This window comes from Hemibagrus wyckioides, linkage group LG20 (genome assembly GCF_019097595.1).
Source record: "Hemibagrus wyckioides isolate EC202008001 linkage group LG20, SWU_Hwy_1.0, whole genome shotgun sequence".
Lineage (NCBI taxonomy): Eukaryota > Metazoa > Chordata > Actinopteri > Siluriformes > Bagridae > Hemibagrus > Hemibagrus wyckioides.
The window spans coordinates 13,294,527-13,308,933 of record NC_080729.1 but is presented as its reverse complement, the minus strand read 5'-3'; the positions used below and the strand labels follow the sequence as shown (position 1 = coordinate 13,308,933).

The window sequence follows — 14,407 nt, the reverse complement described above, 5'->3', positions numbered from 1 at the left end:
CTGATGGATGGATGGATGGATGATGCTACCTCATAGGGCACCTCAAGGGTCAATCCAGGTGTAATCCTGAGCTTGGATTACTGTCTTTGTGGAGTCTTTTCATGTTCTCATATTCTCATATTCTCATATAAAAGTTTTGGGACACCCCTCCAAATCAGTGAATTCAGGTGTTGTTTTTCAGGGGTTGGGCTCGGCCCCTTAGTTCCAGTGAAAGGAACTCTTAATGCTTCAGCTTCATACCAAGACATTCTGGACAATTTCATGCTCCCAACTTTGTGGGAACAGTTTGGGGATGACCCCTTCCTGTTCCAACATGACTGTACACCAGTGCACAAAACAAGGTCCATAAAGACACGGATGAGTGAGTTTGGTGTGGAGGAACTTGACTGGCCTGCACAGAGTCCTGACCTCAAACTGATAGAACACCTTCGGGATGAATTAGAGCGGAGACTGTGAGCCAGGCCAAAACTGCGACGTCTGCCTTTACATGCACATGAATGTAATATGGAGTTGGCCCACCTTTTGCAGTTATAACAGCTTCAACTCTTCTGGGAAGGCTTTCCACAAGGTTTAGGAGTGTCTTTATGGGAATTTTTGACCATTCCTCTAGAAGCGCATTTGTGAGGTCAGGCACTGATGTTGGATGAGAAGGTCTGGCTCACAGTCTCTGCTCTAATTCATCCCAAAAGTGTTCTATCAGGATGAGGTCAGAACTCCACACTATTTTCGCTCATTCATGTCTTTATGGACCTTGCTTTGTCATGTTGGTCACAACTATTCCCACAAAGTCTAAAATATCTTGGTATGCTGAAGCATTAAGAGTTCCTTTCACTGGAATTAAGGGGCTGAGCCCAACCCCTGAAAAACAAAACCTGAACTCAATGATTTGGAGATGTGTCCCAAAACATTAGTGTATGTGGGTTTCTTTTGTGTTCTCACGTTTCCTCTCAAAAAACATATGCTGCACTCTTGTGTGATGTACTATCCTCCAATCCAGAGTGCATTCCCACTTTACACCCACTGTTCCCAGCATAGACTCCGGATCCCCTGTGACCCGAATCAGGCCAAAGTAAAGAAAACAGGTACATTGTGTACAGAATACTGTGATAACAAATCTGAAAATTTAAGATCATACTACACAGGTACTACAAGGTTCTTTGAAAGAACATTTTTAATCAAATTAGAAACAACCCCTAGATTTATTGCTTATCTAAACTACAGCAATCACACTCTCTTAACAGCTGAACAGTTGAAAGAACATTTCAGCAGTTAATCAAGCGAAGTGTTTATTTCTTGTGTTTGTGATTAGTACCTCTCTTTAAAAAAAAGTTGCAAGAAGATATTTCATAGAAGGCGTTGTAGTAATTCCGTCTAGTTTCTATCTAACAAGATTAACGCTATTAAAGCTATTTAGTGTATACACTCCATATTTGTGCATGGTGTTTTTATGAGGAATCGAAAGAAAGAAACATGTTGCCATCTAGTGGTTACGGTGAAGACAGCAGAACAGTGAAAGCAGTGTTTATACATTGTCTAATCCAGGGGGTCTGATCTTATCCAGAAAGAGCTGGTTTGGGTGCAGGTTTTCATTCTAATCGCACCTGATTCAACCGGTTTAATCGGTCGATCTTGCCTTATTTTTTCAATAGACTCAGGTAAGGCTTCTGCTTGATTCTAAAGAAAACCTGGACCCACAGCTGATCCTTCCGGATAAGATCAGACACCCCTTGACCTAATCTCTGCTCAGAAGGTGTTTCAACAGCTGCTCTGACAGTAGTGGAGGCTGTAATACAAACCACATGGTCATGTTAAAGCTCTACTTCTAACATGTTAATGTTTCTATAGAAACAACATACAGATATACCAGATAATCTAATAATAAACAGATTAAAAATGTGCTGTTATTTATCTAATTGTTGGTAGAGAGAAGCTTTTTCTAAGGAGATAAAAATGATTTAACGACCAAGGAAATAAACTTTGCTTGCGCTTTCTCTGCTTCGTACTGGGCCACTTCATTTCAACAGTCATTGATTATTTTCCTACTAAAGCACAACATTTTTTTAATGTCTCACATATTTAGTTATACCATAAGAACGTACACCGATCAGGCATAACATTATGAGCAGTGAGAGGTGAAGTGAATAAGACTGATGATCTCCTCATCATGGCATCTGTTAGTGGGTGGGATATATTAGGCAGCAAGTGAACATTTTGTCCTCAAAGTTGATGTGTTAGAAGCAGGAAAAATGGACAAGTGTAAGGATTTGAGCGAGTTTGACAAAGGGCCAAATTGTGATGGCTAGACGACTGGATCAGAGCATCTCCAAAACTGCAGCTCTTATGGGGTGTTCCCGGTTTGCAGTGGTCAGTATCTATCAAAAGTGGTCCAAGAAAGGAACAGTGGTGAACTGGCGACAGGGTCATTGATGCACGTGGGAAGTGAAGGCTGACCCGTGTGATCCGATCCAACGGACGAGCTACTGTTGCTCAAATTGCTGAAGAAGTTAATGCTGGTTCTGATAGAAAGGTGTCAGAATACAGTTCAGGGCAGCTTTGGCAGCAAAAGGAGGACCAACGCAATATTAGGCAGGTGGTCATAATGTTATGCCTGGTCAGTGTATGTGAGAAATAAAACAAAAAATATAACCTGCTGTTATAGAAATAATCCACAAAGGAGTGGTGTAACTCTTGGGGCGGAGTGGTTAAAGCTCTGGATCGTTGACCGGAAGATCAGGGTTCAAGCCCTAGCACTGCCGATCTGCCACCATTGGGCCCCTCACCAAGGCAGGCCACCAACCCATCCTGCTCCAGGGGGCGCTGTATCATGGCTGACCCTGTGCTCTGACCCCAACCCCCAAAGATGGGATATGCAAAGAAAGAATTTCACTGTGCAGTAAAGTACATGCGACAAATAAAGACAACTTAACTTCATATAAAGCATCAATGCAAAGCAGATTAACTGTTAACACCCAAAGCGTGATAATTTTACAGAAATGCATTATTCCTCTAAAGCAAGAGCTCACTGATTAGAATTTGTATATACTAATAAAAAAAAATACACTTATTGACACACTAAGATTCAATTGTAGAAAATGAAGTGGAACATTCCTTTATCTTTTCTCGCATATTTTACTCTTTTTTCAAAAGATACAATTAAATTAAACCAGCAAATAAAAAGGTCAAGTCCTCTGTCCTGAAGACGTTCCTGTATGAGAAATCTTACTGGTACAAAGCTCGGACACTGGAGACATCTTCGCGCGCGGTTAATCAGACCAACAACGAAGCATTTTTTCTTTAGGTAAAAAAAAATGATATTCATTTGTGATTCATATGATTTACATTGTGTGGATTAAAGAGTATATGATTAATGGCATTAATAAACACCCGTGAACATTTCAACACCTTCTAATAAACCAGATTTAAGACAATTAAATAACGCTTCATACTCATCATCACTTTTATTAATCAGTTACATTACAGCACATACATTCTTCAGCTAAGAAAAGGATACACCAAGAAAAAAACAAAGAAAAGAAAAGAAATGCTTCTTTCACCAATGGAAACATGACTACACATTTATACATGGTTGCAGCTGGATAAAAGGATAATACATTAATCAGTTTAAATCGGAGGGTCTCAAACATTTTGTCCAAACATCTGCATCATAAAGTTTATTGCCATTTGGAAGGTAGAGGGTGGAGTACTGCAGCTTTTGCTTTTAATATGGAGAATTTTGATCAAGACCAATTCTGGCCAAGAATTTCTTTTTTTTTTTGTGGGGGGAAAAATAAATCGCTATTGTAAATCTCACCATTTAGGTAATCGTGTTCCAAAAAAAAAAAAAAAAAAAAAGCCGCTTAACCTTTAAGAGCAAATAGAATTATCTCAGGCATGGGGCTGACTTATCTCTCCAACCAAATAACAATAAAACTATTATCTAGTCCCTTAAGAATGGCTCTGATTTAGACAAAACTAGAGCACTAGAGCAAAAACTTAGAAAAATAGATTTGCAAGTGCTTCGTAATGTTCTTAAAATGCATTAAGTATAGCTAAACTGCGAGAAATGTTAATGTCATAAATAGAGTACTTAAAAAAAACCTGTCCGGAATAAGAAATACCTAAAAGAGGAAGGATATGTTACAAATTAGCACTGTTGTTTCTGTTTAATGCGTTTATATTCAAAAACTCTCACCATCATCTTTAAGCTTTACAGACACTATGAGAAAGAGGAAGAGCGCGAAACGGCGTCAGAGAGAAATCGGAAGAGAAAACGTGGAGTTCTTGATTTCACCGGAGAAGGTCAGGCGCTGAGACGATGCATGATGCATAATTAGTGTGTGTAGTGTTTGGTACTTTGTGGAACTGCTATCTGGGTGTCACAGTGAGAGCGTTTCGGGGGAAATATATACAAGATTTAAAGCATGAATGAGAGTCAGAGGAAAGCGCACTGACAAAGAAGCTTGGATGGAAAGACAGAAAAGCGCTAGTTACTCTTAATCTAAGTGTCGTTGCGGAGGAAGATGAAAGCTACATTCTTGTGAAGTTTAATTGCGCTGAAGGAAAATGGAAGTCAGTCTTTTCAGATCGGTTGTTCCAAAAGGGGTAGGGGGATGGAACTATTAAAGTTTTTTTTTTTTTGTATCAAGGTTGCTTATTGTGTATTTCACAGTAACCCAAGTTATATTGCTGGCTGCCAAAACGTATCGCTCAGATCGTGTCCTGTTAAACACGCGCGCACACACAAGATACTGCTGGCTGGCAATCCAAATGCATTAAGAAGAAAGAAATAAAAGGGCCAAGAGGTGCTTGAGATCAAATAGCATTTTAAAGAGTCAGTAATAAATCAGTACATACACACTTGACCCATATAATGGTCTCCACAAGGTCAGACAAAACACCCAATCTGTCCAGCAGAGAGCACATACATACAGGAAGGAGCAGAAAATTGAATCCTCCAGCCCAAAATATTGAACGAAACAAGAACTAATCTAAGAAATTGCACTTATGGCAGTCTCCTTGTAGATGCCTTGAGCAAAGGAAATAATAATATAATAATAATAATAATAATACAATAATATGAAGAAATAATGATAATACAGTTTGTGGTGATTTTTGCCCTGCTATACTGGACCCACAAGGTCCTGCTTCGAAGATGTTGAACCATCCAGGTCTACGTGTTACCATTTACCAGATTCTACAGAGTAGAAAATGTTGAAGCAGGCCCTCGAATTGACACTGGAGTGTTCGTTTCACCTGGACTGAGCACTGAATTGCTGGATTTTCAGGCATACTGGGCGGTCAGCTCCTGGCTGATGAAGCGGCGCAGGCGCTCCAGGTACTGGCTGTAGAGCTCGATGTCGTTGTGGCCGGCTCCCTCCACCCACAGCGGCTCCACGGCCTTGGGGCAGCGCTCAAACAGCGCAAGGCCATGCGAGAAATCGATCACCTCGTCCTCGGTGCCGTGGATGATCAGCACTGGAGACGTGATCTTCGACACCTTCTCGATGCTGAAAGAAGAGGTGGGGGTGTTGGTTAATATAGTGCTGGAGATTGTGTCACTAAATGAGATTTGCATGGGTTGTGAAACAACCTTCACAAACTGACAAGCTCTGTGGATTGTTTTTGATTACGTGCTCCAACCCACAGGCTTTTTCATGTTGCTTGCAAATAGTTTTCTTTTTTCCCCCGAAGGTGGATAATCTCACATGGATACACTTGTACGTAAGACATGCTGCTGTACATTTTCAGTCCAGAACACTTATACACAACATGCTCATACTGAATTCCCTTTAAGGCACTTAACACTGATTTGTATTTACTGCGTTCGTCTAAATTGTCCTTCTCTTGTGGTCTCGGGAATTTTTCCTTTGTCACTCTTCTCTAGTTTAGTCATTGGGTATCTAAACCTAAACATCTGGATTTCTGGAAAGCCGCTTTGTGACCATGTCAGCAATTAAAAGCGCTTGAAACATCTGCATGTCCCTTTCCACCACAATTACATCATGTTTACAAAAGTGATGTGAAAGTCGGCTCCATAAGATCATCTATCCCTATATACGCTCACTGCCCAGTTTATTAGGAACACCCCTGCAAATTTATGCAGTTTTCTAATCACCCAATAATGTGGCAGCAGAAAGCATAAAATCATGCAGATACAGATCAAGCGCTTCGGTTAACGTTCACATCATACATCAGAATGAAGAAAAGTTATGATCCCGGTGACTCTGATCATGGTACGGACGGATGGTTTGAGTATTTCATGAGCTGCTTTATACAGAATGGTGCAAAAAAAAAAAAAAAAAAAGCTTGGCGTGAGTGATGTTCTGTGGATGGAAAATGCCCTTTTGACAAAGAGGTCAGAGGAAAAAGGCCAGATGGCCAGACTCGAGCTGCCAGGAAGGACAAATGAACTCAATTAATCACTCTTTACAATCAGCCAAAAACAAGAAACTGAGGCTAATTTTTGGGCTGTTAGATAATATGTTGTTTTCATTAGTGACATTCGGACATTTTTCTGTATATGTGACATGTTTTGGGTGTTAGTAATATAATATTTTGAAATGTAAAGGTTTTTGTATTGAATCAATAATGCAGAGGTAAAAAAAACATAAAACATCTAGTCCTAACACTTGCACATATCCTGGTATAGTACATAATTTTTCCTTGAGAAAATCCTTCATCAACTCAAGAAAACCGACAAAACTAAGTATACTGTCTTACTATATTGCCAAACGTTTTGGGACACCCCTCCAAATCACTGAATTCATGGTTTTGTTTTGGGGTTTTTTCCAGGGGTTGGACTCGGCCCCTTCGTTCCAGTGAAAGGAACTCTTAATGCTTCAGCATACCAAGACATTTTGGACAATTTCATGCTCCCAACTTTGTGGGAACAGTTTGGGGATGACCCCTTCCTGTTCCAACATGACTGCACACCAGTGGACAAAGTAAGGTCCATTAAGACATGGATGAGGAGAAACTTGACTGAGTCCTGACCTCAACCCGATAGACTGTGAACCAGGCCAAAACTAGAGTTTGCCCACTCTTTGTAGCTGTAACAACTTCAACTCTTCTGGGAAGGCTTTCCACAAGGTTTAGGAGTGTGTTTATTGGAATTTTTGACTATACATCTAGAAGCGCATTTGTGAGTGGTGATGTTGGATAAGAAAGCCTGGCTCGCAGTCTCCGCTCTAATTCATCCCAAAGGTGTTCTATCAGGTTGAGGTGCAGGGCGAGTCAAGTTCCTCCACACCAAACTCACACGTCCATGTCTTTATGGACCTTGCTTTGTGCACTGGTGTGAAGTCATGTTGGAACAGGAAGGGGGCATCCCCAAACTGTTCCCACAAAGTTGGAAGCATAAAATTGTCCAAAATGTCTTGGTATGCTTCCTTTCACTGGAACTAAGGGGCCGAGCCCAACCCCTGAATTCAGGTTTGGGGGCTGGTAAAGTATCGTAATAAAAATGATCTCACATGAATGAGCAAATTATACACAAACCCTGTGATTTGAACACTAGTGAGTAGTCAAGGTCTAAGAGCGGTAAAGCCAATCCCACTGCCCCGATATCACATAATGACGACTCAGGCGCAGGACACACTTCCCCACCTTGGACTGCCGTGTTTATTGTCTCTAACCAGTCTGTTACTTACAAACTAATTATGAATAACTGTGCAGTTTCAATTTCTCAATAGCTGACTAGGTAGTAGAAGCACCTACTTTGGAAAAGCATCAAAGCAGTAGGTCTTCTTGGTGTCGGGGAAGGCCACCCTCATTCCCGAGGTGAGGGGGGAGTGAAGAACCACTGCAGCACACTCATACCGCGACGCCAGGTCCACCGTGGGCACCGTGCCAATACTCTGACCATAAAGGATGATGTTCTCGGGACTGATCCCATATCTGGAGATAAATGAAAGAAAAAACTAGGATACAATAATAATAATAATAATAATAATAATAATAATAATAATAATAATAATAATAATAATAATATCACAAAGCCAATTAGTGGATAATTGTTTCCCAGTTACACTGCTTGACATTTCTAGAAAAAAAAAATTGAACTGCACAGATTCCAGACTTGAACTGATGAAAGGCAGCGAATGACATCTGGCCAAGTTGAATATAACATCTGGCACAATTAGAACAGGCAGATCAGAATAAAGAGTTTAAGGGCAGTTACAAAGGCAAAAAGGTGACCATACAAGTTATGAGAGAAGATTTATCACTTTCAGAACAGGTGATGCAAACTTTTAACCTGATATAAAGTGGATTTATTCGCCAAGAATATTTAAGCATAGACTACTTGAACTTGTGACATCTGGGAAACATCTGTGAGCCAAGCCTTTGTGAAGTAGTGAATTTACTGACACGAGCCCAACAAAAAAACGTTACACAATCGTTACTGAAAGACTTTCCCGAAAGCTTCAATGTTCAAAGGTTTCAATGCATCAATGATTAGATGCTTCTTGGTTTATGTAGAGCGTCAATAATACAGATGACCGAGCTGTTGCTATAGAAACGGTAATGTGTTCGAATGAGCGCATTAACATAAACCTGTGATCAGAATTAAAGCACGCTGCATTGCCAGAACTGCTGATATGGCACATTAAATCAACACTTTTTGACCAACAGAGGTTTAGAATAATGTATAAAATAAAAGCGCCATAATTCAGCCACAGAAATGGTCAGTCTACATGTGCATTTTTGCACTGGAGTTACCATAGATAAAAAAATAAATAAAAATTTCCCCTAAGGGTATGCAAACTTTTGCTCTCAACTACATTACCGAGGTACATACTGTGCAATCATCTGATATCACATGTCACATGCTGTGAGGTTCCACTGTCCTCCAGACCCTGCTCTACAGAAGGACACTTGACTTTATTATGTACAGTTCCCACTATCACGGTTTAAGTATCAGCACTTCACATAATTTAGAGCAATCTGGAGGTCAAGTCTGAGCACCGATGGGCAAAAGTAGTAAAACAGTATACTTAGCTGCAGCAGAAACGTTTCCTAACTAACTAAATCTTCCCACGTTGAAAGGCTTTTGCTCACCTGGTGCGCAGTGCATGCCAGGCGGCGTCGATATCAGCGTAGAGGTTCTTCTCAGACGGCTTCCCCGTACTGGCTCCATAACCCGAGTAGTCGTAGGAGAAGATGTTGCAGTTAATGCGTGTGCCCAGGCCGATGTAGAAGCTACTCATCTGCCCCAGATCCACAGCATTACCATGCGAGAACAGCACTGTGTACCTGCAGAGACAAACATGAGCCCTTTACTACATATAAATATAAAGATATTTTATAGATTTAATGTCCTTTTTGTGAGCATGAAAAATGAAAAAAAATCTAACACCAAATGCTGTTTTTGTCGATTTAAAATTAGATAAATAAAAATAAAATTATTGTTCTTTAATGAGATAGGTTTTTACCTGAGTAATTATAATAACTCACAAATAATCATGAATTAAAAAAAAATACCAAAACAGTTACAATAATGACTGCAACCATTATGCAGCACTACAATTAAACAAACAGCAGCACCTCCATTCACAAAAATAAATAAATTACTGTAAAATATATTTTACTCTATTGACCCTGCATGTGTTAAAAATAGCAATAAAGTGTTTGTGTAAATACGGTCCATGCTTGTTGTCATGGAGAGCCTATACAGCCCAATCAGCCATAGCATTAAAACCACTGACAGCTGAAGTGAAATACACTGATTATCTTGTTACATCGGCACCTGTCAGGGGGTGAGATATATTAGGCAGCGAGTGAACGGTCAGTTCTCAAAGGTGGTACTTTAGAAGCAGGAAAAATGGGCAGGTGTAAGGATCTGAGTGACTTTAGATGACTGGGTGAGAGCATTTCCAAAACAGGATCTGCTGCTAATGTCCTGGCACCAGATACAACAGCACACCTTCAGAGGTCCTGTGGAGTCCATGCCTCGACAGATCAGAGCTGTTTTGGTGGCACTACACATTATTAGGCAGGTGGTTTTAATGTTATGGCTGATCGGTGTAAATAAAGCAGAGCATTTTGTTTATTTTGGGATGTAAATAGTATCCTGCACATATATTAGTAGCATTTCTACCTGGCTGTGGGGGCACATCGGATGTACATGCATCCCACTTTGTTCCCACGACTAGAGCGTGTCAGGAAGACTTCTGTCCTGTCCAGCTCTCTTTGGGAGTACTGGAACTCAGCTCGCTCTGACAGATGGAGCTTCCACCTGCCCTCTCCACCCCTGTCACTCCCTCCTCCTCCTCCTCCTCTCCGACCTAGCCGAGAACGCAGGCCTGTGGCACTCTGGTTTGAGGTTATGGTCGGGGGTGAGTCCAGTTCAGGCAGTAAAGTGTAAGTGGGCTCTGGGGGTAGGAAGGCCAATTTTGCTGCAATCCGACTCGGGCAAGGAGGGCAACAGAAAAGGCCGCACAGCTCGCTGACCGACAATCCGTTCATCTTTCCAGCACCGAGTTACAGAAAAGCTGGAAGAACCTGAAAACAAGACAACATACAGTTCTACTACTGTTAGACAAAGTTCAACAAAATTTACCTTCCATAAACATATGGGCAAATTCACTGTAATATTAACATAAATCGCTAATAAGAGAGAAGAGTAGTTCATATCGTCCTGCAACATCAGGTTATTCAATATTTAGCAGAACAATCTGTTAAGACTGATCTGATATATACACAAACACACATATATATATATATATATATAAAAATGTATATATATATGAATTACAGCGGAGACTGTGAGCCAGACCTTCTCGTCTGACATCAGTGCCTGACCTCACAAATGCACTTCTAGAGGAATGGTCAAAAATTCCCATAAACACACTCCTAAACCTTGTGGAAAGCCTACCCAGTAGAGTTGAAGCTGTTATAGCTGCAAAGGGCGGGCCAACTCCATATTACATTCACGTGCATGTAAAGGCAGACGTCCCAGCCTGGTTCACAGTCTCCGCTCTAATTCATCCCAAAGGTGTTCTATCGGGTTGAGGTTAGGACTCTGTCCAGTTCCTCCACACCAAACTCACTCATCCATGTCTTTATGGACCTTGCTTTGTGCACTGGTGTGCAGTCATGTTGGAACAGGACAGGGTCATCCCCAAAGTTCCCACAAAGTTGGGAGCATGAAATTGTCCAAAATGTCTTGGTATGCTAAAGCATTAGGAGTTCCTTTTCACTGGAACTAAGGGGCCGAGCCCAACCCCTGAAAAACAACTTCAATGATTTGGAGGGATGTCCCAAAACTTCGGCCAGTATAGTGTATTTTAGGATTCAGGAGATAGACACCAAACATTAAGACACGTGTGTGGAAAAGGAATTCCTGGCTTACTTACTCTAAGAATTAAAGGTGCATTAAACATCTGAATGCCCATGTTTATAAAGCTTTTAAACCCCCCCCCCCCCCCACAACTTGTCGCTTGGGGATTCCAACTGTTTGTGAACGGAAAATCTGAATCATTGTGGGCGCTGTTTATTTTATATGAGCGGTTTTTTTCTCCCTCTTATCTTAATGGGTGCCAATATTTTTGGAGTTAACCGTTGAATGTTTGTTTATATATACATACAGTATATCTTTTTACACACCTATAAAACAACTGTAAACTTAAGAAAACTGAAGTACAGATAAATGAGGTCGTGCAAGCGTTATATTTACTCATTGTTATTTTCAACATGTCAGCAGTATGAATAGCTAGCTGAACTGATGAGCTTCCTGTCTCCTAGCCCCTTTTTCTCCCGAAGGGTTTTTCGATATAAATGTTTAATAAATCAATTGTATTACACGCATGGTTATAATAACTGCTGATTATCTACGCGGATATAAAAAGTGTTACCTCGCTGTCTAGCTATTTAACTAATAAAATACAACAGCGTTCACAAATACAGCTAGCAGTCTAGCTGGGCAAGCTACAGGCTGTATCCCAAATAGCGTGACACTTTTTGTACAAGTGCACTAGGTAGGCTGTGTAATAATGGCGGATACGGGCTACATGTTTTGCACTATGTGATGAACGGCAGCTATTTGGGATTACACCACAAGGAGTTTGGCTAGTTCGGCATCGGCTGCTATCGCGAAAGACATACATCCGAAAAACTTACCGAAAACTAGCAGATTCTCTGAGAGGTCGTTGTGTATCTATACATGCCAAGACGTTAAACACGGTTTCCAACCTTTTCCCCGTGTAACTGATATCATCTTAGGAATTTAACTGCAGCAAGCCATCCGGTTTGAATAGCTGTTTTGCTAACCGTAATGACAAGCTACGCATAGTGTGAATGCGGAGATTTCATCTATAAGGCGTTTGCGGCTCGCCTTCCTTCCAAAATAAGAGTCGTATGCCATTTTGTATGCAATTACTCTAAGAAAGAAGAAAAAAGAAAAAATCCTTTCATATTCTAAAACACACTATGTTGCCAAATGTTTTTGGACACTCTTCCAAATCATTGAATTCGGTTGTTTCAATCACTTCCACGGACACAGGTGTATAAAATCATGCACCTAGGCATGCAGACTGCTTCTACAAACATTTGTGAAAGAATGGGTCCCTCTCAGAAGCTCAATGAATTCAAGCGTGGTACCCTGATAGGTTGCCAAGTCCATTCCTGAAATTTCCTCACTACTAAATATTCCATGGTCAACTGTTAGTGGTATTATAACAAAGTGGAAGCAATTGGGAACAACAGCAACTCAGCCACGAAGTGGTAGGCCACGTAAAATCACAGAATGGGGTCAGAGCATGCTGAGGTGCACAGAAGTCGCCAACTTCATGTGACCTTCAGATCAGCTGAAGAACAGTGTGTAGAGAGCTTCATGGAATGGGTTTTCATGGCCGAGCAGCTGGCTTAGGATGCAGAGGTGTAAAGCATGCCACCACTGGACTCTAGGGCAGTGGAGATGACGAATCACGCTTCTTTGTCTGGCAATCCGATGGACGAGTCTGGGTTTTGGCGGTTGCCAGGAGAACGGTACTTGCCTGACTGCATTGTGCCAAGTGTAGAGTTTAGTAGAGGGGGGTTATGGTATGGTGTTGTTTTTTAGGGGTTGGGCTTGGCCCCTTAGTTCCAGTGAAAGGAACTCTTAATGCTTCAGCATACCAAGACATTTTGGACAATTTCATGCTCCCATCATTGTGGGGACAGCTTGCGGATGACCCCGTCCTGTTCCAACATCAGTGCACATAGCAAGGACCGTAAAGACATGGATGAGCGAGTTTGGTGTGGAGGAACTTGACTGGCCTGTAATTCTGACCTCAACACGATAGAACACCTCTGGGATGAATTAGAGCAGAGACTGTGAGCCAGGCCTTCTCGTCTACCTCACAAATGTGCTTCTAGCGGAATGGTCAAAAATTCCCATAAACGCACTCCTAAACCTTGTGGAAAGCCTTCCCAGAAGAGCTGAAGCTGTTATAGCTGCAAGAGATGGACCAACTCCATATTAATTCATACAGATTAAGAATGGGATGTCATTAAAGTTTATGTGCATGTAAAGGCAGATGTCCCAAAACTTTTGGCAATATAGTGTAGCTCATTCCTTAAAGCGATGGTGAGTAAAGATATTTGAAATTGATGAATATTAACTGTGATTGTTGACCATACCTGAAAGTCACTCGAGAACGTGTGTTTATTTACATTTCCCAAAGCTAAAGTAATAGTTATAAAATATGCCTGAGAAACGTTAGTAAATGCTCCCCTGAAGGAGCTCTAATATGACTTGTACTGAAGGTTGTACTGAAGCTCCTACAGACTAAGATGTTTATCTTTCATAGACTGATCAGGCACTTTAGTAATACAACAGGTCGTGTCAGTGCCTCACAGTTACATAGGTCTGGGGTTTAATCCTTGCTTTACTCTCTGTTAAGAAAGTTTCATGGAGCTTGGAAAAGTCCATACATTTTTTTTTTTCTATTATAGGCAAGTAATGTTCGTCCAAATCGCAGCTGATTTGATCACCAACAAGCAAAATCCCGCCACTGAACCCAAAACATGCCTAGACTAGATCACCTAAATGCTAGCACAAGAAGGAACGCTTTCTGACAGGCAAGTAGAGACACAGCCATCTCTTGATTTTGTGGACGATTGTGGTCTAAATTATTTGTTTTTCCTCTGTTTCTTAGGTCTGAGGTATCCACAGAGACCAGATATTTCATTGTCAGCTACCAGAATATATTAATAGGACATAAGAAAATCACCATCCCACAACAAATGATGACATCCACCAAACTGGATGTCATGACGAAGAAGAATATTCCCCCTTTCCATTTCTACAAATAATAAACACAACCACTGCAAGTAGTACTTTTAATTCACATCACACCTCAGGATGAAGCACAACATTAGGCAACAGTAAAGCAAAGAATGTAAGATTTTGGATCTCTGGTAGAAGAGC

At 41.0% G+C, this 14,407-nt stretch overlaps 1 protein-coding gene across 1 annotated transcript; it reads right to left on the bottom strand.

The window, feature by feature from the left end:
• Positions 1-3,433: 3,433 nt before the first annotated feature.
• On the bottom strand, positions 3,434-12,306 carry abhd17aa (abhydrolase domain containing 17A, depalmitoylase a). Its single transcript, XM_058418887.1, has 5 exons — positions 12,118-12,306; positions 10,097-10,500; positions 9,058-9,252; positions 7,717-7,896; positions 3,434-5,507 (listed from the first exon to the last, which is right to left on the bottom strand). The coding sequence occupies exons 2-5, from the start codon at positions 10,462-10,464 to the stop codon at positions 5,282-5,284; spliced, it is 969 nt and encodes a 322-aa protein (XP_058274870.1). The 5' UTR covers positions 10,465-10,500; positions 12,118-12,306; the 3' UTR covers positions 3,434-5,281.
• Between the last annotated feature and the right edge of the window lie 2,101 nt (positions 12,307-14,407).